Below are 27,064 nucleotides of genomic sequence, written 5' to 3'. Positions count from 1 at the left end.
TAAAAGTCATTCACACAATGGAAAATGTTATGGTGGATTTCTATCATCACCAATGCACTCATTATAAATCCTGTAATTATGAATGAAAAGCCATTAGAGATAGAGACCAAGAACTTCGTTTAAAATTCTATATTCTGCTTAATTCCATGAAGTATACAATACACTCTTTAGTAGGAATACAAATTCCTTAGCTGAACAATTCCTTGTTTGAGTGAGAGCTCAGGATATACTGGTGCAATGGAGTGTGTTGAAAAAAGGTCACCTGGAGAAAAGGAACTGGTTGTATTTGTTAAAGGGGAAATAAAAAAGAGCTTTAAATAAGAATTATGATCTAGAGGATCTTTCAGAGGGAGGTTCTAAAAATTATAAGTGATACTTTGTTTAATACAAATCCTAATTAATAGGGGTATGATTTTTTAAATTCTTATTTAAAATCTTGAGTCAGAAAAACTGGGGTTTGAGTCGTAGCTCCATTACTTAACAGACAGCATTAACCATGATTGAGTTATTTCACATGTTTGTGACTCAGTTCTATCATCTGTAAAATGTAGCTCTTTCTCTTGCTAAACTCATAAGGTAGTAGAAAGGGATTGAAACCTGAAAATGTTAAGTAAGTTTGTAGTAAAGATTATTGTTAGCCCATGCAATGGCTATTAACCATCTTTACTGGTTTTGTCAGAACTCTAATTTTGTTTAGATATTTACTCATCTGCCATGAGGTAAATCATGAACTAATTTAATGTGGTTATCCCAGTTCATACTAGTGATTTTTTTAGAAACGAGAAGGAGAACCAATCCTGGTCATTGAGATGTGTGGGGAAGTTCTTCCACAGGTTCTATTTAAGAGTTACTCACCTATGTTGGTAGAGTAGCAAGATTCAGTGACAACTTGAAGTTGTCAATAAATATCTTTAATAATTTGCATTTTTAAAATAGCTTGATTGAGATATAAGTCACATGCAGTTTACCCATTTAAGGTGTACTACAGTTCATTGCTTTTTAATATATCTACAGATAAGTGCACATATTATTACAGTCAATTTTAGATGTGTTTATCAACCTCAAGAAAAAGTTACCATTGCTCTGACCCACTTCCCCCAGCCCTAAGCAACCACCAATCTACTTTATGTCTCTGTAAATTTCCCTATTCCGTGTCATACAGTAGGTGGTCTTTTGTGACTGGCTACCTTACCTTAGTATAATATTTTCAAGGTTCATCCATGTTGTAGCATGTATCAGCATTTAATTCCTATTAGTTGCTGAATAATACCCTATTTATGGATTTTCATTTTATTTATCCAATTGATGGACTTTTAGTTTTTGCTCCCTTTTACCTGTTATTAATATGTGCTATAAATACACATTTCTGTGAAGACATATGTTTTCATTTTTCTTGGTTATATACATAGGAGTGGAATTTCTGGGACCTGTGGGAAAAAAGGGAATTCCAGGAAGATGGCAAACTATACCCCAGGGTGACGGATATTCATCAGGCCTGCTCAAATGGGAGCAGGAAGTTTGAAGTTTTAAGGAGAGAGGTCTCCAGAAATATAATGGAACTGGTATCTTAGAGTCACCAGAAAGAACCAGGAAAAGAGGCAGTTAAGAAGAGCTTTCCTGGGAACAGAACAAACCTTAAATTCTGACCTTAAAAACTGTCCTTGTCTGAATTTTATTGGATCATACTTTAAAGTATAAATTACTTGGGGCATTGTCAGAAACAATCAGCCTATGATTAGTGGAGACTAACAGCTGGTTGTAATACCAAAAGGGGCGGAACACTTAAAAGAAAAATTGGGGAAAGAGACAAAGAGAGCCCTGCCGAAACCGAACATTCAATGATGACTGTCCCATACTGAAGGCTCTGCCCTCTGATGAGCTACAGAAGAATTTTCATACTATGCATGTAGCCTGGATATGTTTGGGGAACATGAGGAATAGTCTGTTAAACTAACCACAAGTCTATTACCTTAGTGATTTAGTTTAACCACTAAATCAATACACAAGCAAACAACAACAAAAATAAGCACCAGAGAAAAAGAGGAATATGCAGCCAGTGTTGATACAGTTGTATTACCTAAAAGTTCAGTTTTATAGGAACTACCTGTGAGGGTTGCTGGAGAGGAGGTGGGTGGGGAGATGGGCATTAAGGAGGGCACTTGGGGGTGCCTGGGTGGCTCAGTCGGTTAAGCATCTGACTTCAGCTCAGGTCATGATCTCGTGGTTCGTGAGTTCGAGTTCTGTGCTGACAGCTCAGAGCCTGCAGCCTGCTTCAGATTCTGTGTCTCCCTCTCTTTCTGCCCCTCCCCTGCTAGTGCTCTGTCTCTGTCTCAAAAATAAATAAAACATTAAAAAATTTTTTAAAAAGGAGGGCACTTGTTGGGATGCGTACTGGGTGTTATATGTAAGTGATCAATCACTGGGTTCTACTCCTGAAACCCATACTGTACTGTATGTTAACTGACTTGAATTTAAATAAATAAATTAAAAAAAAAGAAAGAATGAATGAAAAGTACCTATGAGGGATGCCAGACATAGGATGTCACAGAGTTCAAAGCAGCTTTTATAAATGTGTTCAAGGAGCTAAAGGAAGCTATCCTTAAAAAAGTAAAAGATTCTGTGATGACAACATCTCATCAAATAGAGCATACCAATAAAGAGACAAAAATTGTGAAACAGAATAAAAAGGAAACTTTGGACTTGGAAAGTTAAAAACCAAAATGAAAAAGTCACTGGAGAGCTTCAACAGCAGATTTGAACTGTCAGAAAAAAAGAATCTGCAAACTGAAGAATAGGTTGATATAAATTGTGTAAGCTAAAAAAAAAAAAAAAAAGGAAAAGAAAAAGATGACAGAACTTCAGAGAAATGGGGGACACATTAAGCATACCAACATATAATATGGATATCAGAAGGATGAGAATGAATAAAGGAATAGAAGTATTTAGAGATATGGCTGAAAACTTCCCAAATTTGATGAAAAACATTAATCTACACATCCAGGAAGCTCAATAAACTTCAAGAAGCTCAATAAAATACAAGCAAGATAAATATAAAGAGATCCACAGCTAGTTACATCATAGGAATGAAATCCTTTTACTTTGAGTCAGTAGTGAGTAAGCAACATTTACCATCATATGTCACAGCCATAAGATTGTAAACACTGAATATTGATTTAACCAAAAATTTGTTATTTATTGAGAGGATGGTAAAAAGGAACATTGGTAATACAGTTGCAGTGGTGAGATGAGGCAAGTTTAATGTGAAGTTTAATGTGAAATTTACAGTTAGTGTTAATCCTCATGTAACATAAGAAATCAAAGGTCTCAAAATGATGCAAAGAGAACAAAAATAAAAGCAAAAGATAGCAGTGTATGCACATTTTCAGAAATATGTAGGTAAATTGAAAAAGGAGCAGCTACAGCCTTCAAAGTGGTTGCTTTTGGAGGCAACACTGGGAATGGGTTGGACGGTGTGTTTTGTTTTTTGTTGTAAGCGCTTAGTACAATTTGACTTTATGTATGTACATATTTTTTACATCCATAAAATGCAATTTAATTTTTTTACCTTACCACAAATGGTGATACTTCTTTTTCTTTTTCTCCAGCTTTATTGAGATATATTTACACATAACTACTTTAAGTGTAAGGTATACAATGTGATGATTTGATACATGTATATATTGCAAAATGGTTAGTAAGGTTAGTTATCACCTGACATAATTATCTTTGTGTGTGTGTGTGTGGAGAGAACATTTAAAATCTACTGTCTTAGCGACTTTCAGGTATATAACACACTGTTGTTAACTATGGTCACCATGCTCTACATAGATCTCCAGAACTTACTTGTCTTATAACTGGAAGTTTGTGCCCTTTGACCAACATCTCCCTGTTTCCCCCAAGTGCCTGGCAACCACTGTTCTACTCTAGTTTTTATGCGTTCAGCTTTTAAAAATTCCACATATACATGAGATCATATATTTGTCTCTGTCTGGCTCATTTCACTTAACATAATACCCTCAGGGTTCTTCCATGTTGTCACAAATGGAGGGATTTCCTCCTTTCTCATGGCTGAATAATAGTCGTGTGTGTGTGTGTGTGTGTGTGTGTGTGTGTGTGTGTGTGTGCACGCGTATCCCATTTCTTTGTTTAGTCATATTTTAATGGATACTTAGGTTGTTTGTTTCTCTGTTTTGGCTATTGTGAATAATACTGCAGCGAACATAGGAGTGAGGATATCCTTCAAGATAATTATTTAATTTCCTTTGATATATACCCTGAGGAGGGATTGCTGGATCATGTGATAGTTCTTTTTAATTTTTTGAGGAATTTTCATGACATTTCCATAGTAGTTGCACCAATTTGTATCCCCACCAACAGTATACAGTGTTTCCTTTTTTCCACATCCTCACCAATACTTGTTATTTCTTGACTTTTTGGTAATAACCATCTTAACAGGTGTGAAGTGACATCTCATTGTGGTTTTGATTTCGCATTTCCCTGCTAATCAGTGATGTTGAGAATCATTTCATGTACCTGTGGGCCACTTGTATGTCCTTTTTATTTATTTATTTTTTAAAAATATAATTTATTGTCAAATTGTATGTCCTCCTTAGAAAAATGTCTGTTCAGGTTCTCTGACCATTTTTAAATTAAATTATTTGTTTTTATGCAGTTGAGTTGTATGAGTTCCTTGTATAATTTGAATATTAACCCCTTATCAGATAGATGGTTTGCACGTATTTTACTCCATTACAAACATTGCCCTCTTGTTTTTTTTATTGTTTATTTTGCTGTGCTTTTTTAGTTTGATGTGGTCCCACTTGTTTATTTTGTTTTTTTATTGCTTATATTTTTGTTGTCATGTCCAAAAAAATTATTGCCAAAACTAATGTCAAGGAGCTTTTCCCCTGTTTTCTTTTAGTAGTTTGATGATTTCATGTCTTATGTTTAAGACTTTAATTCATTTCAAGTTAATTTTTGTGAATGGTTTCAGATAGGAGTCCAGTTTCACTCTTCTGTATGTACTTACCAGTTTGCCAAGCACCAGTTGTTGAAGAGACTTTTCTTTCTCTGTTGAGTATTTTTGGCTCTCTTGTCAAATACTGGTTACCTTTATATGTGAAGGTTTACTTCTGGGCTTTCAATTTTGGTACATTGGTCTATGTGTCTATTTTTATGCTTGTACCATTCTGTTTTGATTACTCTAACTTTCTAATGTAGTTTGAAATCACGAAGTATGATGCCTCCAGCTCTGTTTTTCTTTCCCCATATGGCTTTGACTATTTGGGGTCTTTTGTGATTCCATATGAATTTTAGAATGGTTTGTTCTATTTCTGTGAAAAATGCATTGGACTTTTGATAGGGATTGCGTTTGATAGGGATTCATAGATGGTTTTAAGTAGTATAGACATAACAATATCAGCTCTTCTGATCATGAACATGGGGTCTCTTTCTATTTGTGTCTTCTATTTCTTTCATCAGTGTCGTATAGTTCTTGATGTCTTATAGATCTTTCACCTACTTAGTTAAATTTATTCCTAGATATTTTATTGTTATTGATTCTATTGCAAGTGGGATTTTTTTCTGATAGTTTGTTGTTACTGTTGTTAGTTATAGAGATGCAACTTATTTTTTCAACAATGATTTTGTATTATGTAAATTTACTGAATTTTTAAAATTAGTTCTAACTAATTAGTTCTATTAGTTTTTGGTGGAGTCCTAAGAATTTTCTGTATATAAGATCATATCATCTCTAAACAAAGACAATTTTACTTTTTTTTCCCCCTGATTTGAAAGCCTTTAATTTCTCGCCTAATTGTTCTGGTTAGGATTTCCAGTAGTGTGTTGAATAGAAGTGACAAGAGTAAGCACCTTTATTTTGTTCCTGATCTTAGAGGAAAAGCTCTCAGCTTTTCACCATTGAGTATGATGTTATCTGTGGGCTTATCATGTATGGCTTTTATTATGTTGAGGTACATTCCTTCTTACCCCATTTGTCATGAGTTTTTATGAAAAAAGGATATTGAATTTTGTCAAATGCTCTTCTCTATCTGTTGAGATGATTATATGATTTTTATCTTTCATTCTATTGATGTATATTACATTTATTGATTTTAATATGTCGACCCACCCTTGCATCCCACACTTGCTCATGGTATATGATGTTTTAATGTGCTGTTCAATTTGGTTTGCTAATATTTTGTTGAGAATTTTTGCATCTCTGTTCATCAGGAGTGCTGGCTTGTAGTTTTATTTTCTGGTAGTCACTTTATCTGGCTTTGGTATCAGGATATTGCTAGCCCTGTAAAATGAGTTTGGGAATGTTTCCTCTTTAATTTTTTGGAAGTGTTTGAGAAGGATTGACATTAATTCTTTTTATATATTTGGTAGACTTCACAAGTAAAATCATCTGATCTTTGGCTTTTTTGTTGTTGTTGGCAAGTTTTTTGATTACTGATTCTATTTTCCTTATTATTGGACCATTGTTCAGATTTTCTATTATTCAGTCTTGGTAGGTTGTATGTTTCTAGGAATTTATCCATTTCTTCTAGATTATCCAGTTTGTTGGCATATAATTATTTGTAGTAGTTTCTTATAGTAATCCTTTGTATTCATGTGGTATCAGTTATATTATCTCCTCTTTCGCTTCTGATTTTGACTCTTTTTTTTTTTAGTTTAGCTAAAAGGTTGTCAATTTGTTTACCTTTTTAAAAAACCAATTCTTAGTTTCATGGATCTTTTCTGTTGTTTTTCTGGTCGCTATCTTTTTAATCTGTGCTCTGATATTTGTGACTTCTTTCTTCCTATTAACATTGGGCTTAGTTCCTTGAGTTGTAATGTTGTTTGTTTGAGATTTTTGTTTCCTTTCTAAAATATAGGTGTTTATCACTATGAAGTTTTCTATTAGAACTACTTTTGATGTGTCTTATAATTTTTGTTATGTTGCTTCCTTTTTTGTTTGTTTCAAGATATTTTGATTTCACTTTTCATTTCTTCTTTGACTCATTGGGTGTTCAGGAGTGTGTGGTTTAATTTTCACATATTTGTGAATTTTCTAGTTTTCCTCTTGTTTTTGTTTCTAGTTTCATACCAGTGTGGTTGGAAAAGATACTTCGTATGATTTCAGCAATCATAAATTTGCTATTTCAATCTTCCTAAATCTGTTAAGATTTATTTTGTGACCTAACATGTAATCTATCCTGGAGAATGTTTTATGTACATTTGAAAAGAATGTGTATTCAGCTGCTGTTAGATAGAATGTTCTATATAAGTCTGTTAGGTCCATTTGGTTTAAAGTTTAGTTCAGTTGCAGTGTTTTCTAATTAATTTGCTATCTAGATGATCTGTTGTTGAAAGTGGGTTATTGAAGTCCCTGTTATTGTATGTATTGTCTATTTCTCCCTTCAAATCTTTTAGTATTGCTTAATTTTTTTAGGTGCTTCTTTGTTGGGTGCATATGTATTTACAATTCTTACATCCTCTTGAGAAGTTGATCCTTTTATCATCATATAATAGCCTTTTTTGTTGACAAAGTTTTTGTGTTAAAGTCCATTTTATTACAAGTATGCTACTCCTCTCTTTTGGTTTACACTTGAATGAAACTTTTTTTTTTCATCCTGTCACTTTGAGTTTTTGTGTGTCCTTAAAGCTAAAGTCAGTCTTTTGGGGTGCCTCAGTGGCTCAGTCCATTAAGTGGCTGACTCTTGCTTTTAGCTCAGGTCATGATTTATGGTTTGTGAGTTTGAGCCCTGCATCAGGCTCTGTGCTGACAGAGTGGAGCCTGTTTGGGATTCTCTCTCTCTCCCTCTCTCTCTGCCCCTCCCCATCTTGTGCTCAGTCTCTCTTTCTCTCAAAAAATAAATAAACAACAAAAAAAGTAAAGTCCGTCTTTTGTAGGTCTTCAGCTAGTCTCTGCCTTTTGATTGGAGAATTTAGTTCATTTACATTTAAAGAAATTATTGATAGGTAAGGATTTACTAATGCCATTTTATTAATTGTTTTTTTCTGGTTGTTTTGTAACTCCCCCTGTTCCTTTCTTTGTAGATTGATGATTTCTTGTAGTGTTGTGATTTGATTTTTCTTCTATTTATCTTTTGTCTCTCTCCTCTGTTTTTGCTTTCTGGTTATTATGAGGCTCACACAAAACATCATGTAGATATAATAGTTTCTTTTAAACTGATAAGAACTTAACTTTATTTGCATATAAAACTCTCCCCTTTAATTCCCCCACATTTTGTTTTTGATATCACAGTTCACATCTTTTTGTATTGTGCAGCCATTAATAAATTATTTTAACTATAGTTAATTGTAATTTTATTTTTTTAATGTCTTTATTTATTTTGAGAGAGAAAGAGAGAGAATAAGCTGGGGAGCGGCAGAGTGAGGGGGACAAAGAATCCAAAGCGGGCTTTGTGCTAACTGTAGAGAGCCTAATGCAGGCTTGAACTCATGAACCATGAGATCATGACCTGAGCCAAAGTTAGGCAAAGTTAGGCAGTCACTTAACTGACTGACAAACCCAGGTGCCCACTATAGTTAATTTTAATACTTTAGCCCTTTAACCTTTTACTAGAGTTGATTAACACACTACCATTTTACAGTAGTATTCTGAATTTGACTATATGCTTACCATTACCACTGTGTTTTATGCTTTATGGTTCTGTTACTAATTACTGAAATTGGGGAAGCTAATTTCTTGTTTTATTTCAGCTTGAAGAACTTCTCTCAGCATTTTTGGGTAAGGCAAGTCTAGTGGTGTTAAATTTCTTCATCTTTTGTTTGTCTGGAAAGGTATTTGTCTCTCCTTCATTTTTTAAGGACAGCTTTGCCAGATAAAGTACTCTTGGTTGGCAGTTTTTTTTTCCTTACAGAACTTTGAACATAATATCCCATTCTCTCCTAGTCTTCTAAGATTTTTGCAGAGAAATTTGATAGCCTTATGAGGATGTCCTTATACATGAAATATTTTTTTCTCTTGTTGTTTTTAGATTTTCTTTGTTTTTGGTTTCAGAGTTTTATCACTTTGTGCCTTGGGGAAGATATTTTTGGGTTGAAATTAATTGGAGACCTTTTAGCTTCATGAATATGGTTATCCAGATCTCACCCCAGATTTGGGAATTTCTCAGCCATTATTTCTTGAAACAAGCGTTTTGCTCTTTTCCCACTATCTTCTCTGGGATTCCAGTAATGTGTAGATTCTTCATAGGATCCCCATTTCTTTCATGCTTTCTGAGAGCATTGGCTGCTATTCTCCCAACCACTCCCTAGCCCGCAGCTGTGCAGCAGACTTCGGTATTCTAAATGGGACAAGAAAGAAGTGGTTCCCTTCGACAGTGTCTTGCACAGTTAGGGAAAATTGGAACTCACTGATATGCTTTCAGTTTTCTCCATTGGTGAAATCATAGGCGAACAAGATTTTTCTTGTCACTGAGATATGCCATCTTGGAGGCAGGATGATGTGGGTAAAGTAAAACTGTTCCTTTTACCCTCTTGAATGTGTTTAATCTTGGATTTTTTTTTTCTTGGATGGTATGCTGAAACTTTTCTGCCGGACTCCCAGAGTTTCACAGAGGTACTCACCTCCATGGGTGATTATCTAAATCAGTGCTAGTTGGGGGGAAGATGGTAGAAAAATTATTCCTTAATGTTGATGATGTCACTTTTTATTTTAAATTGTGTAAAATAAACATAATATAAAATTTATCATCTTAACTGTTTTGAACTGCAGAGTTCACTAGTGTTAAGTACATTCACATTGTTGTGTCATCAATCTCCAGAACTCTGATGATTATTTTTTAACCAGATTTTCTTAGAACTTACTCCTTAAACTTACTCAATACTAATTTGTGTGAGCATTTGTTACTCTTCGGCTGTTTCTTCTTAAAATACAAGAATCTCCTCAAGAGTAACCTAAAAATCTAGTGTAAGTTCTTTGAGATCAATTACCATAAGATTTTAAATTGTACAATTTTGAGGATCCTCCATTCATAACAAAATGTCTCACAGTGTGTTCCAGTTCCCTTTTCTTCCTTGTAAAGTTTTAGAAGCAGCTTGTCTTTCTATAAGAAATACTCCTGAGATTTTCATTAATATTTGCCATCTGGGCCTTGAAGTTTCTTTTTCAGAACATTTTAAACTATGAATTCAATTTTGTTAATGGTTATAGAACTACTTAAGTTATCTCTTTGAGCTTGAATGAGTTTTAGTAGTTTTTGTTATTTGAGAAATTGGTTCATTTCTTTTAAGTTGTGAAATCTGTGTATAGAGCTATTTATAATATTCTCTTATTACCTTTTTATGTCAGTAGGGTCTGTAGTAATATCCTCTTTTTCATTCCCTTTAATGCTAATTAGTTCCTTTCTTTCTCCTTTCTTGTCAGTCTTGCTTGAGGTTTATCAATTTTACTGATCTTAAAAAAAAACAGATTTTAGTTTCATTGGTTTTCTCTGTTCATGATTCTTTACTCTAACATCTGTATTCTGCTATTGAGTCTATACAGTGAGTTTTTGATTTTGATCATTGTATTTTCAATCCTTAATTTCTCTTTGGTTCTTCTATTTTATATATTGTATTTCTTTGTTGATGTTTCGAATTTTAACATTTGTTTCAAGAATGTTCACAATTGCCATTTAAAGTTTTGTAGTAGCTCTTTAAAGTCTTTGTCAGATAATTTCAGCATCTGTGTCATTGTGTCATTGACATCTGTTGATTGTGTTTTCCCATGTGAGTTGAGATTTTTGTATTTCTTCATATGCCAAGTAATTTTGGATTGTATTTCTGGGCCTTTGAAATATGACAGTAAAAAATGGTTTTATTTAACTCCTAAAGAGAATGTTAGGATTTTTTTTTAGTAGTTTACCTGGCTAGATTTAGACACAAGTTCCAACCTGTGACTGTGATTCCAATATTGGCTCAGTTTAAGCTTTTGCAGTGTTAGTTGAATTTGTCCTATGTGTGTACCACCTAGTAATTAGTCTTGGATTGAGTGAAATTGTTAGCTTAGTTCTCAGTGTCTTTCGTATGCTAATTAGAATAAGATCGATGCATATTCAGCTGAGAGAAGTGAACCCTGGAGTTTAATTCAATATTTTATGGAGTTTTCCCTTTCTGCTATCTCTCTAGTACTTTCAGGTTCTTTGGATCTCTGGTCAGAAACCACCTACTTCCATCATTGTTCCACCTCTTTTACTCACTGGTGAACAGACAGAGGGGAAAAGAGCAATAAAAAGCTTTGGACCCACCATCTTGCTGCCTTAACTTCATCAAATGAAGAAGTTTCTTTTCCTTCAGGATTTTGGCTCCTGTGATCTCCTCTTGGTAGTCACTGTTGCTGCCACCATTGTTATGGGATATCTTGGAGTCTGTGACATGAGAGATTGGAGAAATGGAATGAACCCTCCCAGGTGCCCCTTTTGGCTCCTTTTTATAATGTATTTCTCTTTATTGATATTCTAATCTTGTTTATGCATTGTTTTTTGTCCCTGTCTTCCTGTACTTCTTTGAGTGTCTTTATTTTTTTTTCTTTTTAAATTTTTTTTTTAACGTTTATTTATTTTTGAGACAGAGACAGAGCATGAACGGGGGAGGGGCAGAGAGAGAGGGAGACACAAAATCGGAAGCAGGCTCCAGGCTCTGAGCCATCAGCCCAGAGCTCGACGCGGGGCTCGAACTCACAGACTGCGAGATGGTAACCTGAGCTGAAGTCGGACGCTTAACCGATTGAGCCACTCAGGCGCCCCCTTTGAGCGTCTTTAAAAAGACAATTTTAGGAGCTCCTGGGTGGCTCAGTCACTTAAGCATCCAACTCTTATTTTCAATTCAGGTCATGACCTCACAGTTTGTGAGATTGAGTCCTACATCAGGTTCTGTGCTGATAGTATGGAGCCTGCTTGGGATTCTCTCTCTTCCTCTTTCTCTCTGCCACTTCTCCACTCTCTTCTCTCAGTCTCTTTCTCAAAATAAATAAATAAACATAAAAATAAAAAGACAGTTCTAAAAAAGTCTTTGTCTAGTAATCTCAGTGTCTAGGCTTTTCAGGGTCAGTTCTGTCGATTAATTTTGCTTCTTTGAATGGGCCATACTTTTTGATTCTTTGTATGCCTTTGGTTTTTTGTTTTTTGAAAACACTGGACATTTGAATCTTTTAATGTGTCAACTTTGGAAATCAGATTTCCCTCCTTCCCCAGAATTTGATGTTTTTTGATTGTTTTTGTTTTTGTTTTTTGAATGTTGAAAAGTGTCTCTGTGTTGGGGATTAGCTTGAGTTGAAAGCTCAAGGTCTCCTCCTGTCTTTTTTTAAGCCAGTGTCTTTCCCTGTGCACATGTGGGTTTCTAAATTTCTCTATGTATGTGGTTGCTTTTGAGTGACTTAATCTTTAAATTAATATAAGGCCCAAAATAAGGAAAAGGGCAGGGAAGAAACCTAAAGATGTGTTATTCCTTTAAATGCCCTGTAAGCAGCTGTAGTCAATAGGGATTGAAACAATGATGGCCAGGTTCTGTGCTAGCCAAGATTTCCCCTGAAAGCTGCAAACTTTTAAATAGAATTTAGAGCTTCAAAATAGTTTATATTAAGTCTGCCAGTACATTTGTTGTCTAGGTAGAGAGGGGATTCCTGGTGCTTCCTACTCCTCCAGTTTCTCCGAGGTCACTCTCATAGAATCTTTTATAAATTTCTTTCTCAGCTGCCCTAAAAGGAACCGAGGGAGAAAACCTTCATCCATGGACCAGTGCTTTAGAGACCAGAAAAGTGTTCTTAGATCAGACTAATGAGGCAGTGGGAACCCCTCCCCCACCAAGAATATGGAAACTCAGAAGGATAAAATTTAGTCTACGTGGGCAACCATGTTGCCTGATTTGAAGATTGACCTTCCAGGACCCAAATCCTGGTGTTTCTGGGTTTTGTTTCACTTAAGATGAGTCCCCCTTTACTAGGGGCTAGTCAGTCTCTATTCAGTCTATCTTTATTTGCATACAGACTACAATTTTGGGCTAGCACACTGAAGGCAACCTTTTCCTGACCTTTTTGAGTGTTCCTTTGTCAAGTGCATTCACAATGAATACAAAGATGAATCACAGAAGATTCCAGTTCTCCAGGGACTGGTAGTTACATTGATCAGCTGCCTGTAGCCAACATACCTTCATGTAGAGGGTATGGCCCTCTATTAGTGGTGTCCAGTACATTCTGCTTTGATCCCAGAGAGCAGCAATTTTACTGCTTTTGGGATCTTGGTGCATCTGTACCCAGTACATGTTTTTGAATTAATGCAGTGGTTGGGACAATTGTGGTAGGTTCTCCATAAGAATTTACTGCTAGGACCCTCATTTGAACCTAATAATCACATATGCAAATATATGCACGAACTTTTACAGACATAAGTATTAGTAGTCCCTAGACCAGTGATCCTCAAACCTTGCTACTCATCACCTGAAGAACTTTCCCCAAGCCCTAATTCCTATGTTCTAACCATGGAGATTGTTTTAGTTAAGTCTGAGGTGGAAGCTGGAAATGTGTGTTTTTCAAAAGCTACCTCATAATTTTCATAGGCAGCCAGAGTAGAGGACCACAACCCTTTGAATGCCTAAGAAAATCTAGTAGTCACAACAGACGATTTAAAGTGCCTTCTATTATTTAGGGAGATTCTGGGTTAGAAAGTCAAGAGCAGTAGTTTTGGAGCAGCATGGAGATTGTATTCCATTTTCAGTGTAGTCACTTAGATAAACTACTGATTTTTCAGAGCTTCAGGCTTTTTTTTTTTTTTTTTTTTGTAATGAAATAGGCATTATAGCGTTACCATGAGAATTTATGTAAAGCCTTAGCACCTCTACTACAGCACACAATAAATGTTGGTCAGATTTATTCTGGTGTACACACGTGCCACTGGATATGTCCAGATGCAGAATCTACTGAAGTACACCTTCTCTTGCCAGTTCTTTAGGAAACCAGGGTGTTGGAGAGGTTAGTTTTCTAGCCCCCCAGCCACGTGAAGGTCAAAAGCCAACCAAGAAGGAGGAGGCTGTTGGTACTGGTTGCTCTCCGGGCTCCAAGTGCTGTGTTACGTATGTCCACCAGGGGCCGCTGAAGCTACCTAAACTCCGAGCGCTAACCTGGAGAGGCCTCCGCGCGTGCTCACTGGGTGCTACGCGTGCCTCTGAATCCCCTCCGCCATTCTAGCTTTTGGCTGCCCCAAACCAACCCTCTGTGTCTGAGTAAGGCAGCGCTTTGGGGACACAAATATTCCCTCTTCTTTGGGCTTCGCCTTGTACTTCTTCGTTCCTAGGGCAAATCTGGGGCGGCAAGTATTAGTGTCTCCATTGCGCTGCTGCCCAGGAGATAGAAGGCTGAGCCCCGCGCAGAGTTCAGGCTGACTGGGTCCTGGGCCCAGCGAGAAGCTGCCGCTGCCCGGATGTTGCGATGGCTGATCGGGGGAGGCCGAGAACCTCAGGGACTGGCCGAGGTAAACCCCCCTGGCGACTCTGCCTGCCGCCACAGAGGCCGAGCGTGCCTGACCAGTGGCTTTTGTCAGAGTCCAGTGCCTCATCCAGACGCGGGAGACCCGGGCGGAGGCGGGGCCTGCGGGTTCGGAGGCCGGCAAGGGCGGGGTTGGCGTGCGGGCGTGCGGGGACGCCCTTCCTGTGGTTAGTCTGAACTGTTGATCCCCCTAAGATCCTGAGAATTAAATATCCCTGTTTCAAAAGGAGGTAACTGAAGCTGATGTGGTTCAACAGCAGGCTCAAGGACATTCAGCTAGCCTTCTCCGTGCTTAAACTAGCTTCATTTCAATTATAGAAGTATCTGGCTTACGAGAAACAAGTGGTGACTGCAACTTTCTAGTTAAGGTTTATTAGAGTTGGTGTCATTTCCCACCAACTGATGCTTGCTCAGGAAATAGAATATTTGATTATTTACCCAAGAACAAAAAAGGATAGAAGTATTTTAAAAAATTAATATGCTTCAAAGTCAAAAAAGTGATTTTGTAATTAACTGCTGTTTTTTGGTTCCATAGTCTGGCTTTCTTCATGGGCCTGAATAATTGAGTTGACTATAATGAAATTTATATTTGAAAGACTGAATACAATAATTTTGGAACCTTGAAAGGTTTTGTATGCCACCCGAGAATTAGAATTTGTGTTGAATTCCCGTTATTTCTCATAGGAAGTAGTTGTTTAGATTGTTAAAAATGAAAAATTTGGGTAGTTGTGAGTCAGCAACCTTACTTCTCACTTTTAACTTCCTCATATTTTTGCAGTTGAGGTTTACTGTCTATTAAAAGCATTTATTTCAAATTAGACTCATTTCAGATAGGCTGAAATCCTAAGGATTATGGAAAAGTTGTAGAAAATTATCATTTATGTGACATGATAATTCAAAATTAACCTATTTATTTGATGAATCATATAATTAGATTAAGTGATTCTGCCTTTCCTGATAAATTTTCATTTAGGGCAAGTGGTATACAGTTTTCAGATTTCTCAGTTTTGTTTTTCTAGTCAGAACCACTGCCAGAAGTGAGATGGGATATATAGAAAGCACCCACTGCTTTGGGGATGATTTTTTTGGGGAAAACACTTAGGCATGCTAGTTCCACGTTTTGTATAACTGTTGTGAATTTGCGCATTGTTGGAGTCAATGATTTTCCTTAATTTATGCGAGAACTTTGTATCCAGACTTCTAGTTTCACAGTATTTCTCTGGTGGGATGTTTTGCCCTTAGGGGACATTTAGCTATGTCTGGAGACATTTTTGATTTTCAGGATGAGGAAGGTTAGATTTCTATTAGCATCTAGTGTGTAGAAACTACAGATACTGCTGAATATTCTACATTGCACAGAATAGTCCTCAACCACAAAAAATTATTTGGCCCAAAATCTCAGTAGTGGCAAGTTTGAGAAATTGCAGTTCAGAGGTTAAGAACAAAGGTTTTATCATGAAATAGTATTGGGTTTGACTACAGAAATGAGGTTAATAAGACCTACCTTACAGAATTGTTGAGTGAATTATATGCCGTATATGATTTGCACAGTGTCTGGCTTATGGGCTGTGACCTAATTCTCTGTTAGCAATTATCTTTATCAGACTTACTGTCCAAAATGGAATTTATTGAATTTATCAACTCCAAAGGATTTCATCCTTTCTTTTATTCATTCAACAATCATATATTGAGTACCTATAACGGGCTAGGCACTGTTGTAGTCTCTATTTTACCCTTTTGATCTGCAGTTTTGTTGTCAAGTTTTAATTGAGAAACACTCATTCTAAAATAGAGTTAGATTGGCCCATTGATTTTTTTTAGGTCAGGTTTATTGAGATACAATCTCCTTAACATAAAATTCACCCTTTTTGTAAATGTATTGTGACTTGAAAATACTAAAATGAATGCAAGAGTGAGATTTTTTTCTTCCCTTTTAGATTGTTTTTAGATAACAATTTGAAGAATGATGATCTGAGTTTAAGGATTATATTTAGGTCACTTCTAACAAAGAAGAAAAAATTCATGATGTGAATTTGTGGTTAAGAGAAATATTTTATGTTAAATTGGCAGTTGATATTAGGGGAAATCGTATATAGTATTAGAACATGATATCATAGCTTTTTAAGTCTTATATTCTTAGATGTACACCATGAAGCAGGGTATTTTATTTCACTATGGTTATTTATCATAAATAATTTAATTTCTCTTTCTCTCTTGTTTTTGTTTTCTTTTTATCCAATACAAGAAATCTCCCTTACAGACAATAGGTGAAGAACAAACCCAGAATCCCTACACTGAACTGCTTGTACTGAAAGCTCATCATGATATTGTACGGTTTCTGGTACAGTTAGATGAATACAGGTAAGAAGCTCTGGTTGTCCAGTTGCCTACTGTTTGGAAAGAGCTTTTAGGGAATTGTATATTTGAAAACAGCTTCATAATTAATACATCTTTTCTAAAAATTTCAAATCTGATCATCTTATCTAAAAATTTCAACTATTTACTCGAAATTGACATCTGCATCTTAATGAAATATGCGTCTGAAGTCATTTTTTGCCCGGAAGTCATCATGTCATATTTGGTGATTTGATGGTTATTTTTATTTGAAGTTTCTTTTGTTTTTTATGGCTCAGGAAAATTTTTTGTTAGTTTAGAAGAAGTGTATGACTTTAAAATTTGCTTGTAAACAAATTTTACACGAGTTTTGTTAAGGTGAACCTAAATTTGAGAAACAAATATGGGAAATGTTTAACTATCAAGTACCTACCAGGAATGTGCTATTTTTAGTAGAAAGTAAATATTTAATCTGAATCTTATGTTAATGAGGAAATCCTTTTAAAATGTTCATTATTTACTTTCTTGTCAACTGAGATAATACTGTGTTTAACTGCAAATAGAGATGAAGTATGTAGGTCTTAGGATTATAGATTTAGCTCATTTCTGATGTATGTATCTGTTTATTAAGCCCTTAGTCAACTAAAGGTTATCCTTTGTAATATGTAGCACAATAACAATTAGAGGTAACTAATTAGTAACTTAGAGGTAACTAAGTAGTTGTGTAACTACTTAATATTTGTCTTCACTAGAATCTAAACTTCATCGGAGGCATGTTTTTCTTATTCACCACAGTATCCTTAGTACCTGAGACAGTGCCTTACATATAGCAGGTGATTAATAGTTGTTAAATGAATGAATATGACCCCACAGATAATATTAAGTGTGCATGTTTCATGCCATCCTAACTCCCTAACCCCCGTCTGTTGTTCCTATCAATTTTTCTGCTATCATCTCTAATCTTCTCTTTTACCTTTGATACTTTTTTTTTTTTCCATTTTTGACTCCATGGGTGACTGCTGTTGTGATTATTCCTAATTCTGACCATCACTTCTCATGTCTATTAGCCTTGTCTTCTCTCTTTTTTTTTTTCCTTTAATGTCTTTGGTATTGCTTTTCCCATGTGCAGTTCAAGTATGACACTACCTGGAGTTAGATTAAATTTTACAGGCTAGGGACACAGTCCTGCACAGCACTCTCTGCACATCAGTCGCCAGTTGTAATCTCTAGGGGTCCCAGGCCACTCACACTTCTGACCAACTGGCTACAAATTTCCACTACCGGCTCAGGTGCGATACTTACTAGAAAGACTAACAGAACTCAGGAAAGCGCTGTTCTTAAAATTGCAGTTTTATGATAAAGAATGCCAGTCAGGACCAGCTGAATACATGGATGCATAGGTCTAGAAAGATCTCAGATCCAAAGCTTCTCTGTCCTCAGGACATGTCACCCTTTCAGCACATCAGTATGTATTACCAACAAGGAAGCTCACTTAAGTTCTGAGTATCCAGAGTTTTTATTATCCTTAGTTTTCTTGGGGTTCATTACATAGGAATGATTGAGTCATTTGTCACCTGACTGAACTCAATTTCCAGCCCTTCTCTCCCTGCCCTTTGCCCATACTTCAGCCTCAGGTTGGAGGGTCAGGCTGATATCCCAGGGCTCACAGCACCAAACCTTTAATTACATGGTTCATATTTCCCACATGGCCAGCCCCTATCCTTAATTGTGTAGGGAGCCCACCCTAAATCATCTCATTAGCATAAACACAGGTGAGTTCTGAGGAGCCCAGCTGCCTTCTAGAAACCAGGGACAAAATCCTGACACATTATTGTACAACACTATGTTCCTCAACTTTTGCTTGAAAAGATTGACCTCATATATATTACTAGCCTTCCAACACTGTTTTGTTGTGATATGACCCAGACAAATCATAACATGTAAACCATAATATAAGAATCTTCAGCCCTTTGGTAGTGTTCATTGCTCATATGTTCTAAGAGACACTCTGATTTTTTAGTCAGCCAGCCAGTCAGATTTTTGAAGCTAAGCATCGCTGGAAACATGGGATGTTTGGACCGCTAAATTTTTTTTTTTTTTTTAAAGTTTACTTATTTATTTTGAGAGAGAGAAAGAGAGCAGGAGCAGGGAAAGGACAGAGAAAGAATCCCAAGCAGGCTCCGCACTGTCAGTGCAGAGCCTGATTCCGGGCTTTAACTCGAGAACCATGAGATTCCGACCTGAGCCGAAGCCAAGAGTCAGATGCTTAACCTACTGAGCCACTGAGCCACTCTGCCCCTGGACAGCTAAAGTTCCTTACATGTTTTACCATAGTAAGTTGCTAAGCAGGTTTTAAAAAAACCCAAATACAGTAAAACCTTGGATTGTGAGTAACTTGTTCTGCAAATGTGCCACAAGATGAGCAAATATTTCTAATAAATTTTAACTTGATAAATGAGTAGTGTCTTGCAGTATGAGTAGTGTGTGACTCCAAACATTGCATGATCACAAGTGAGCCAATGGTTCTTGAAATTTGCTTTAATATACAAGTGCTTTGGATTACAAGCATGTTCCTGGAACGAATTATGTTCACAAACCAAAGTTTTACTGTAGTTTCTTAGACTATAATCACTAATATTTGGGTCTTAAGGAATCCTCAGATCATGTTGTGTAAGAAAATTAAATAAAAATATACAGTGTACTTTCAGGATGTGATCTTTAAATTTTTATATAGATTAACTGTTAAGATTCCATGTTCGTTACTACCTGTCCTCTGAAATGTCCTCTTGGCTTTTATTACATAGAGTAAGAATCTGCAGAAAAGGCCATCACCTAGAATAATGATCATTGTGAAAATGCTAGTATCTGATTACATTTTCCCCACAGTGATGTTCCTGTATAAATAAGTTGTTTAATGATGTAGTAAATGTTCTGTTAACAGTAGAAAGTTATAGATAAGTGTATCAAGTTATATATTGCTCTTTTAAATACCACCCCAAACTTAGTGGTTTAATACAACCTGCTGTTTACTTAGCTCACCAATTATTAGGCTAGGTTCAGCTGGGTGGGTGTTTTCCATCTGTGCCAAGATCAGCTGATCTTGGTTAGGTAGTAAACCTAACCTATGCATCTCTGGTCAACAGGTAAATGGGCTGGGCTGGGTGATTCACATTGGACTCAGCTGGGATGACTGGGATCGCTCTTCATAAGATGGCTCAAGTGCTTGTGCACGTAGTGATCATGGAGTTCTCATAAGAACAAAAGGGAAAGCTCTGTTGTAAGCTCTTCTCACATCTTTGTGGTGTTTGCTGCTGTATTGTTTGCCAAAGCAAGTCAGGAGCTGGCCAAATTCACTATGTTGGTAAATAAACTCTACCTTTTGAGGGGAGAAGCAACTAAGTCCTATTGTAAGTGGTGCTAGACAAAGGGAGAATAACTTGTGGCCATGTTTGCTGCCCACCACAGTGAATCTAAATGTCTAAAAACGGATGCAAAACTTACATTTTGGCTTTTGCAATAAAGTGAAGATATTACTACATGAGTCACATTTAATTATTTGTATTCAAGTTATTACTATGCCAAAATTTACATCCAGTTAGGAAGTTTTTCTGTCAGTCAAAGACCTATAGAACTTTCAATCTGTGTTTTGCTTTAAAAAACGGAATTCTTCACTGAAAGAAAAAAACTAAATGGTCACTACTGGTAAGAAAGATATGAGAAATATACAAACTGTATAAGTATTTATTTAAATGGAATTAAGAGCACAGCATTTTCATTCTCAATTTTGTAGTTTAGATAATTTAGAATTATCTTTATTCCAGATGTATATTATTTTTGCATTGTCAAGTTACAGAAATACTTTTCAGTTTTAAAATAAATACATATTATATTTTATGTTTTTTATTTAATTTTTATGGACCTTACATTCTGGTTTTTTGGTCAGCTGTTGTAATCCTGGTTTCACGCTTCAGGTCTTTAGATAATATCATTTTATTGAGAATTTTGCAGAAGGATTTTCTTGTTTTCTTGGTGGCTCAGCTAAAATCAGTGAGTGGAAAATTTTCACAGATTGGTTTTTGAAGATACCAAATAAATCCTGTATAACCTAACAGACAGCTGCCTTTTCTTTTCTTCTTTAGTGTTTTTTGAACATGAAGTGAGGGTCATATTGATTGGGAGATCACTAAAGAAGGCTAAGCCTCAGCAAGAGTCTTCCAAATAATGGACTGTGCTAAAATTGCATGTAATACTCTAGCATTTGACACATTAAACTAAACTGAGTTCATAACACATTTTAAGAATAGTTTTTTCTGTTGCTCATTTGACCATTCCTTGCTCCTCCAGGAAACAGACAAGGTTATGTAGGATGGTGATCATGACTGGAAAAGAATCAGGTGACCCATGAAATGCCAGACTGGAGAACAAAATGTGCCCTTAGGATAGCTGGTGAAGCTGTACATTTACAAGAAACTAAGTCAACTCAGTACAGTTTGATAATTCACTAACAGTATGCTATATCTTTAAGAAAATATTCTTAAGCTAAGAATATCTTCCTTATATTTAGAGAATAGAAATCAATAGTCAAGGTGATTTAGACCCTCTTAATCCCTGAGTTCCCTGCAAAGCAGATAACAAAATGGAATTAAATATGCAAATGGTTTATTAGAAACACCAGTGAAGGGACAGAGAAAGAAGCAGGATTGGACAAGGGGAGCTGTCTCAGACGATGGTCTAGATTTGACAAAGTCTCTATAGGCCCCATGGAGAGCTCTGGAGGAAAGAATGCCCTTTAGGGGAATTCTATGTTGGATAGAAGTAACTGGAACTTTTAACCCTGCCTTGCTTAGTCATTAGCTGAGGGTCATCCAGGAACATGCTTCTGGCTTCCACCACCTTGCTTAAGTTCCATTACCTGGAAGCCAACTGAGGTAGTATGACTTTGGCTTCAAAACTGAAATGGACCCTGAAGTCAACAGGTGGAGGCTGGTAATCACCTTTCTGAGAGCTGGGCAGCTTCTCCTGAAGGGGTATCTGCAAGATCTATATTGCCTTTCCTATACAGACTGTATCTGGGATCAATAATAATTGATGGGAGGAAATTTCTTTTTATAGAAGAATTCAGGCTAGGAAAAATTGTGGAATTGGAATATTGTAATTTTGCAACTTCTAATAAATTTAGAGAGTTTACCGATGGCTGTTAACCTTACATGCACACAAGGAAAAGACTATGAGAAATTACATTTCCTGTTGGAGTATACAAACTGCAAGGAGAAAAATATGAAGAATAAATAGAACAAAAGACTTTAGAGCTATATCAATTACTCCAATTATGAACTTTATTTAGATCCTCCTTCTAATAAAATTTAAAAAAATCATGAGATCGGGAAATATGATCACTGAGTATGTGGTGACATTAAGAAATTAAATGGTAACTTTGATGTAAAGGATTCCTAAAAGATACACACTTAAATATTTACTGATGAAATACAGCTAATTGGATTTGCTTCAAAATAATCTGCAGAGGGGGGATTGGGTGTGGTACGGATGAAACAATATTGATCATGAGTTGATAATTGAAGAGAGATGATGAGTAACTGATGATGAGTAACTGATGATGATGATTTTTGTCATACTGTTTGCACTTTTATATACATTTAAATTATCCATAATGAAAAATTGAAAAATGATATATATTTGATATAGAGGAAATAAAAATGCCAATTTGAAAGGTATTTTTGTTTGAGTATAAAACTTTTTCTTAAAGGGGCACCTGAGTGGTTCAGTTGGTTAAGCATCTGACTTTTGATTACAGATCAGGTCATGATCTCACAGTCATGTGATCTAGCCCTGCATCAGCTCTGTGCTGAGCATGGAGACTGCTTGGGATTCTCTCTCTCCTTCTCTCTATGTCCCTCCCCTCCTCACTTTCATCTTTCTTCCTCTATCTCTCTCAAAATAAATAAAACTTAAAGATGAAAAAACAAGAAAACTTTTTCTTAGATATTGGATGCAGGAATCACATAGATGGACCTGAACATATTAAGTAATAACTGGCAAAAAGCTGGATTAAAGGATGTTGGCTTTGATATACAACTGCTGTGGGATTTCTCATACTTCATCCTGAGGTGGGTAGACATATCACTCAAATCATTGGTACACCTGGACATCTGCAGGCCTCCCACTCAGATGTAAGCTTACCTCAAAAACAAGAGCAAACCAGAATGTTCCCTCTCTGTATAAACATATCCTCAGAGAAAGCCCTGAAGGATTTGAACTGAGCATGCTCAGTTCATTCTCACACGCTAATTTAACTGGTGGGGCACAGAGGCCAAGATGTTTCTTTAGTAGTTAGAAATTCTTTCACAGAAACTTGAGCTCAGGTGAATAGAGCTTCCCTTTATTAAAAAAATTTTTCTTAACATTTTTATTTATTTTTGAGACAGACACAGCATGAGGGAGGAGGGGCAGAGAGAGAGGGAGACAGAATCTAAAGCAGGCTCCAGGTTCTGAGCTATCAGCACAGAGCCCAACACAGGGCTCGGGCCTGCCAATTGTTAAATCATGACCTGAGCTGAAGTCAGACGTTTAACCAACTGAGCCACCCAGGTACCTCTAGAGATTCCCTTTAATAGAAATCACAGGGAGTTTTGGTTTTCTAGTACTTGAAAACTTTGATGCGTAGTTTAGCTTCTTGTTTGTGATTTGGTGGAGGGGAGAATTTACAAAGGGTTTACCTTCCTAATGACCATGAAAACTATGGAATCTTCCAATACCTTCAATGTATGTGAACTAAAGAGGGATGTCAGACATTGACATATTAGAGTTATGTAGTTGTATGCATTTTTTTTAATGTTTATTTTGGAGAAAGAGAGGCAGAGTGCAAGCGAAGGAGAGGCAGAGAGAGCGGGAGACACAGAATCCTGAGCAGGCTCCAGGCTTTGAGCTGTCAGCACAGAGCCTGACACGGGACTCTAACCCACGAACTGTGAGACCATGAGCTGAGCCAAAGTTGGACACTTAACCGACTGAGCCACCCAGGTGCCCTGATGTATGCATTTTTCTTAAGGAAAAAAAAAAAATCATGTTCAAGTAAATCTAAAGAAAGGATCAATGACATCAGTGTCTCTGGGTCATGAAAATGCTTTCAAGTTCTCTTTTATTTCTCTACAAGTCTCTACATACTTCTTTTATTTTCTTCAAGTAGTTCTAGCAAAAAGATAAATAAAAATCTATTTCGGTTTTTATTTTTTTAAGTTTATTTTTTTTGAGAGAGAGCACAACCAGAGGAGGGGCAGAGGGGGAGTAACAGAATCTGAAGCAGATTCACTGTCAGCGCAGAGCCCGAGGGACTCGAACTCTCACAAACAGTGAGATCATGACCTGAGCCAAAACCCAGAGTCAGACGCTTAAATGACTGAGCCACCCAGGAGCCCCAGTAAAAATCTATTTTATTTATGTATGTATATGTATGTATGTGTGTATGTTTATTTCTGAGACAGAGACAGAGCATGAGGTGGGGAGGGGCAGAGAGAGAGGGAGACAGAGAATCCGAAGCAGGCTCCAGGCTCAGAGCTGTTAGCATAGAGCCCAATGTGGGGCTCGAACTTACAAACTGTGAGATCGTGACCTGAGCCGAAGTTGGTCACTCAACCGACTGAGCCACCCAGGCACCCCCAGTAAAAATCTATTTTAAATGAAATTTTTGTATATTTTCAGTTGTGTTTGGTTTTGGTATTGTAGTACCATTTTTCAACTCTATTTTATTATAAAAAAATGTATACTACTTTAGTTGCATCATGTATTACATATGTGGATTATGTGGGAAGTTAGTTAACTATAGGTATTTTCTGTATTGCCATAATAATGTTCTGTTTTTATTTTTCAAGTGCTTTATGATTATGTAGATATTGAATACAGGAAAGTTTATGTGCAGGTTTATGGACTGTACTTTTCCTTATATCCTCTAAGGTTATATTGGTATCTGTAGCCACCTTTGACTTAATTGAAATATATTCAAATGAATAAGAACTATTAAATAAGCACTTAGGTAATAGACATAGGAATTCTTGTGAAAATATTTTATACAAATCTTTGTGAAGCTTTGCTGTACATTTCAGTTCACAGTTGGCAAGAATGAGAGCACTTTCTCTAAGATGTTCAAAGGGAAGGTTAAACACCTTCCTTTAAAAGGAATGATTTCTATAAATTAAATTGAGTATAAATGAGAATTCTCAATGGATTCATGATGTGGACCCTGTAGCATTACTTAGTAATGTAGACTGAGTTCTTCAAGGGTAAGAACTATCCTTTTAATCTTTATTTTCAATATCAAATATTTAATATCAAATATAATTATATTTAATGCTTAATATATAGTGTTTAATAAATATTTCTTGAATGAATGAGTGAATCATCAACTCTTATGGTAAATTTAGTTCTCATGATTAGGGGAGGAAAAGATGGGACATTCTAAAAGTTTTTTTATAGGTCTTCTTTAAATCATGCTTCACCTTGTTAAACTTCTTTTCATGCATATAGTTTTTTGCTTAGTCATTTAACTGTATAGTCTGAGTTTTTTTAAAGATGTGATTTCATGTTGAAGATTATACATAAATATGGGACAGGAACTTGAAAAAAATAAAAGGAATTCCATGTGTGGAGTGGGATGCTGGATTTTAAATTTTTTTAATTTTACTTTTTGTTGTGACAGTAGATATATTAACAATGATAAAAGAAAAAAAGTGAGGTTGCGTTAATAAACTGAATGATTATCTATTTTACAGAGCCCTTGCAACACTTAAATGTTTGCTCATTCATTGAAAAAACATTTCTTTAGTGCTTTAAACCTGCTGGAGATAATCAGAGTTTTGTTGGACTAGAAAGTGCCACATTATAAACATTAATAAATATGGCAATTATTATATTGATTCTAAGAAGACTATTTTTTCCTATTTTAACCTCTGAAATTTGGAAACAGTATATATCTGATGGTGACTTTCAGTTATAATTGGCAGTATTTTTATCTTAATAATCCATAAAATAATAGAATGTCTTATAATTTATCTTAGATTTGATGAAATACAGCACATTCCTAAACAATCGCTGAATTTTAAGATCTTGAAACAAGAACCACATGTAATTGATCTTGATATTTTCGTCACCTAGCATGAATCTCACTAAATACATTTTGTGCCATCAGTAAAGAAGCATTTCTCTTAAAACCTTATCTTCAGATGTGAATCTTTGGATTCTACTAATTTAGAATGTTTTAAAAATTATTATTATAATTTTAATGCAATATAGCTATAATTCTTCCTTCTATTGAATAATTTAAACCTTATTGGCATTTTAATTAGTCCTTTTTTATAGTTGATTATTTCTGTTTACCAATTATAATGTATCTTACTATTAGGAATTCTTGGGTTGAATTTTCATTTTTGATTTGCAGATGGCTGAAGTATGTACTTGACTGATTAGGATAAACTGATTTACTTTAAGATAAACTGATGAAGTGTAGCTAGTTTTCAATTATCCATCCTAATAGCATGGCTAATTATAATTTGTGAATGATCTCCCAACCCTTTGTTATTTTATGGGAGATACTAATATGTAGCAAAGTGATATTGATGTGTATTTTTAAGCTTCATGTTTTCTCTTTAGAGGAGGTAATAATAAATACTGAAATGGCACCAAAAAAAAGAAAAAAGAAAAAGGCAGCAATGAATATATAAGAAAATTGAAAGGCCTGAGTAATCCACCAACTAGGTAATTGACCTCTGAGCAATAAAAAAATTGGCTGTGATTTCATGCATTACTATTGAGCATTGTTTAGATTTAACTTTTGTTCACTACTGATTGAATTAAAGTTTGAGGTGAAATGCTCTATCATTTCTAAACTCTCAACCGTTCAATCATCTCTCATTGTGAACTCATGAGATTCAGACACGATAAAACAATAATGAGAAGTTAAAAATCAGGGTTAGAAAAAGTATGTATTTTAAACCTGCAGTCTTCTAGAAAGGAGAAAAGCAATTATAAGAGTTTCAAGAATCAATAGAAATTGATGTTTTATACCAAAGAAAACTCAAGACCTTGAGTCCTGCCTCCCCACCATCACTATACAAATAAAAAGAAATCAATAGGCCTAGAAACATAAGCTATTAAAGATTGACGTCCAGCAACTATTTTTGGTACTCAGGCATTGTTTACTATTCTGATTCAGAAAAATGTATGTTATTAAATAAGAAATTGTATTTTTAA

The 27,064-nt window shown here is 35.7% G+C and overlaps 1 protein-coding gene across 6 annotated transcripts in view; it reads left to right on the top strand.

Annotated features, from left to right (window-relative positions):
- The window catches only part of WDR41 (WD repeat domain 41), a 193,263-nt gene that overhangs the window by 128,202 nt on the left and 37,997 nt on the right, over positions 1 to 27,064 (top strand). For 5 of the 6 annotated variants that reach the window (XM_019835843.3, XM_019835839.3, XM_019835844.3 and 2 more), the window contains one exon: positions 16,716 to 16,831. In XM_019835843.3, the coding sequence (XP_019691402.1) occupies positions 16,716 to 16,831 (116 nt within the window). Of the gene's footprint in view, positions 1 to 14,121; positions 14,457 to 16,715; positions 16,832 to 27,064 lie in introns of those variants that run through there. The other variant, XM_019835848.3, reaches the window with a different exon arrangement.

This window comes from Felis catus, chromosome A1 (genome assembly GCF_018350175.1).
Source record: "Felis catus isolate Fca126 chromosome A1, F.catus_Fca126_mat1.0, whole genome shotgun sequence".
In the NCBI taxonomy this organism is placed as follows: Eukaryota; Metazoa; Chordata; class Mammalia; order Carnivora; family Felidae; genus Felis; species Felis catus.
This window is presented reverse-complemented; position numbering and strand designations above follow the sequence as displayed.